Raw genomic sequence first — 4,003 nt, forward strand, 5'->3', positions numbered from 1 at the left:
AGAAAGAAAGAAAAAAGAAGAAGAAAAAAATAAGTTAATAGGTTCAGGTTTCTTTTGGAGTGATGAAAATGTTTTGGAATTAGTGCTAATGGTTGCAACAACACATTGAATATACTAAAAACCACTGAAGGGTACACTTTAAAATGGTGAATTTTGTTATGTGAAGTATACCTTGATTTAAAAAAAAATACTCTAAAAATGGGCAAAAGACTTGAACAGACACTTCACAAAAAAGGACACAGGAATAGACAATCGGCATATGAAAAGATGCTTAAGATCATTAGTAATTAGGGCTAGGAAAATGCAAATTAAAACTACAACGAGTACCTCTACACACCCACTAGAATGACCAAAAATTTTTTTTAAATTACAGTACCAAGGGTTTATGAAGTTGCGGGGCAACTGAAACTCTCCAGCACCACTGGTAGGAGTGTAAAGTGGTACAATCACAGTTTCTTATATAATACTATACGTACACCTACCCATGATCTGCAATTCCACTACTAGGTATTTACCCAAGAGAAATGAAAATATATTCCACAAAAAGATTTGTACACAAATGTTCATAGCAGCATTACTCATAATAGCTAAAAAGTGGAAACAGCCCAAATGTCCATCAACTGATGAATGGATAAACGTATTGTGATAGATCCACACAACAGAATTCTACTCAGAAATAAAAAGGAAAGAACAGCTGATACACAGAAATATGGTTGTATCTCAGAGACATTATGTTGAGCGAAAGAAAACGGTACACAGGAAATGATTCTAGTCATACAAAGCTCTAGAACAGGCATTAGAAATCCGATCCGTAGTTGGCTGGGGCACGGGTTGGGGTCGGGGAATTGACTATAAAAGAGAATGAGGGAACTTTCTGGAGGAATGAAAACATCTTGATTGTGATGGTGGTTACGTGGGTGTGTATACTTTGTCAAAACTCATTGGACTGTACACTTTAAATCTATGCGTTTTAATACATATGTAAATTATACTTCAGGAAACTTGATTTAAAAAAATTAAAAAGAGCATGGAATCTGGAAACAAACGACCTGAGTTTGAATCTTTTGTCCTGGCTCCACAGTTAAAGACCTTGGACAAGTTACACAGCCTTTCTAAGCCTCATCTGGAGAATGGGGATACACCTCAGATGCGGGAAAGGGAATGCTCCTTGTTGTATCCAGGTGTTGTGTGTTATTAAGAATGGCTCTGTGCTTACCATGTGCCAGGCCCTGCGCTGAGCAGTTTGCACAAAAGGGCAACAGATTGGATGGGAAGAAATGTGCACACCGGGCTCCCGGGCTCCATCCTTTCAATTCTGAACTCCGGAGGTGGGGCTAGGGTGGAGGTATATTTGTTTGCTTGGGCTGCCAAAACAATTACCCCAGACTAGGTTTCTTAAACAACAGAAATCAATTTTTTTACAGTTCTGGAGCTTGGAAGTCCAAGATCAAGGGGACTTTCTCACTCTGTCCTCATGTGGTCTTTCCTCTGTGACTCTGGCTCTCCTTATAAAGACCCCAGTCGGACTGGATTGGGGTCCACCCTAACAGCCCTCATTTTGAATTAACATCTCTTTTAAGACCCCATCTCTAAATGCAGTCACACTCTGAGGTATTGGGGGTTAGGGCTTCAAGATATGAATTTGGGCGGGACACAATACAGCACATAACAGGGATTGAATTCAGATTTGGCCCCTCTTGGATAGGGATGTCTAAGGACAGAGCCTTTACCCTTGACCAGTTGAGGTTCAGCTCAGAATAACTGGTAGAAAGATCAGATCAGTTCACCTGTTTTGACATTTTGTAACTGCATAACCTGGGATAAAGCACTTAAAATCTCTAAACTTGACACAATGTCCCCTCACCTAAAGGGGAACATAGTCTTGTCCCATAGGGTTGTTGGGAAGAGCATATGGACCGACATTATTATATCAAAGTGTAAGGCCGTGTTCTTAGTCGTACAATAGAATCACCCCAGCAAAAGTGGAAAATACTGATGCCCAGGGCCCCGCGCCCCCTGCCCCCCACCCTGTTCAATTAGTCTGGGATGGAGCCCAGATACTTACCCTTTAAGAAGTTCTCCAGTGGGGCTTCCCTGGTGGCGCAGTGGTTGAGAATCTGCCTGCTAATGCAGGGGCGTCTTGAGCCTGTGCTCCGCAACGGGAGAGGCCACGACACTGAGAGGCCCGCGCACAGCGATGCAGAGTGGCCCCCGCTTGCCACAACTAGAGAAAGCCCTCGCACAGAAACGAAGACCCAACACAGCAAAAATAAATAAATTAATTAATAAACTCCTACCCCCAACATCTTAAAAAAAACAACGTTCTCCAGTGATTCAAATGACCCACCAAGGTTAAGGGGCTGCAGGAGCATCCCGACAAGTTTCCAAGGATGGACTAGGGGCTGGGGGTACTTGTGTACTTGGACTCGGACTTTCAGAGCTGGAAGCCCCCCTGGATGTTCTCAGGACCACTCCCTCCTGCTTCTCTACAAGAAGAAACAGATGCTGGAGAACTGAGGCTGGACTAGGACCTTGTCCCACCCCTGCTCCCAGTCCAGGGCCTTTCTCGCCCCAGGCACTGCGCACCAGAAACCCCTGCAGGACCCGGGTCAGAGGCAGCGCGAGGGCACGGCTGGCTCTGAAATCCGGCTATTCCTTCTGCTTTACTTTATCCAGGGACCTGGGACTCAGGTGCTCGGGATGATGGATGGTAGGGCTGAGCCCCGCCAGGAGGGCCGGCTGCGGGCCCGGCCAACGCTAGGTGGCGCCCGAGGGCCGGATCTGCCCTGCTCCCTGAAGTCCTGGGGGCGCTGGGGATCCTGGGGGTCCCGCTGCGCTGCTGGGCAGCGGAGCTTCGCCCCTTGTGCTGCCCGGTTCCTCGCCTCTTTCGAAGCACTATCGGGAGAATTACGTGCAAGAACTTCTCAAGACCTAGACCTTGCCCGACCCCTAGAGAAGATGGACTGTATGTTACCCTGCTTCCCTCTTGCCTCCTCTCACTTGGGGGGGCCTGGTTTTTTCTGGTGAGTTGCTCATCTCTGTTAGCAAATCTGGAAGATTCTTCAACGTTTTGCTGCTCAACACGTGCCACAGAGGACTGTCGATTAGTAAGAAAATCACATTTTTAAAACACAGGAAACGTATCAGAACGAAGTCAAAGAATTTTCTCCACTCAAGTGTTGGGATAGCAGCGTCACAATGAGGACCCTGAGACACTGTAAAATCCTGACTCAGAAAGAATCCTCTTTTGTTCAGAGTTATTTTCATGTAGAGTGCTTTATGTGTTTTATAACAATTTTAGAACCAGGGACCCATCACTGTGGTTGCTATTTAGAGTAGCCCCTCCCTAACGCAGGACATCCCAGAAAACCCAACAGCCAAACACATTTTGGAGTAAGGTGTCATCCTGAAGTTCTAAATACTTAAAATATTTCCTTTTGAGAAACCTGAGTTAGCTTTTGCAAAATGGTCTTTCTCATGTTACCAGTTATTTCTTTCTCTCCCTCCCAATTTTATATTAGGAATTTCTTCAACTAACACTTACTTGCCAATCTCTGAGTCAGACCCTGGAAATACACAAACAAACAAACAATAAATAGTAGGAAACAGTCACTACTCCTAGGAAACTCACCATCTAATGGGGAGGAGAAAAGGTATGTAAATAACACCAGCACCATGTGCTTGGGGATGTTATGGACACGTGTGTTCAGGGGACACATAAAGGAGCAATTGCTCCTTTAATTTTTAAACTTTGTATTATGAAAAATTTCAAACACAAACAAAAGTAGAAGGAATAGTATAATGAATCTTCTCTGCCTGTCACCCAGTTTACAACATTATCAACATATCACCAATCTTGTTCCATCTGTGCCTTGCCACCTTGCTGGTAATTTTTTTTTGTACAGTGTTATTAAGGTATGATTATATACCATAAAACTCACCCCCTCTAAATGTACAACTCAATGATTTTTAGTGAGTTAACAGTTGTGCAACCATCATCACA

General features: G+C 44.3%; 1 protein-coding gene across 1 annotated transcript in view; it reads left to right on the forward strand.

Annotated features, from left to right (window-relative positions):
- Positions 1–2,703: 2,703 nt before the first annotated feature.
- The window catches only part of CREBBP (CREB binding protein), a 101,794-nt gene continuing 100,494 nt past the window's right edge, over positions 2,704–4,003 (forward strand). Inside the window, exon 1 of the mRNA XM_028498013.2 lies at positions 2,704–2,965. Coding sequence (XP_028353814.1) covers positions 2,704–2,965 — 262 coding nt within the window. The remainder of the gene's footprint in view (positions 2,966–4,003) is intronic.

Source organism: Physeter macrocephalus, chromosome 14 (genome assembly GCF_002837175.3).
Source record: "Physeter macrocephalus isolate SW-GA chromosome 14, ASM283717v5, whole genome shotgun sequence".
NCBI classification, from domain to species: Eukaryota; Metazoa; Chordata; class Mammalia; order Artiodactyla; family Physeteridae; genus Physeter; species Physeter macrocephalus.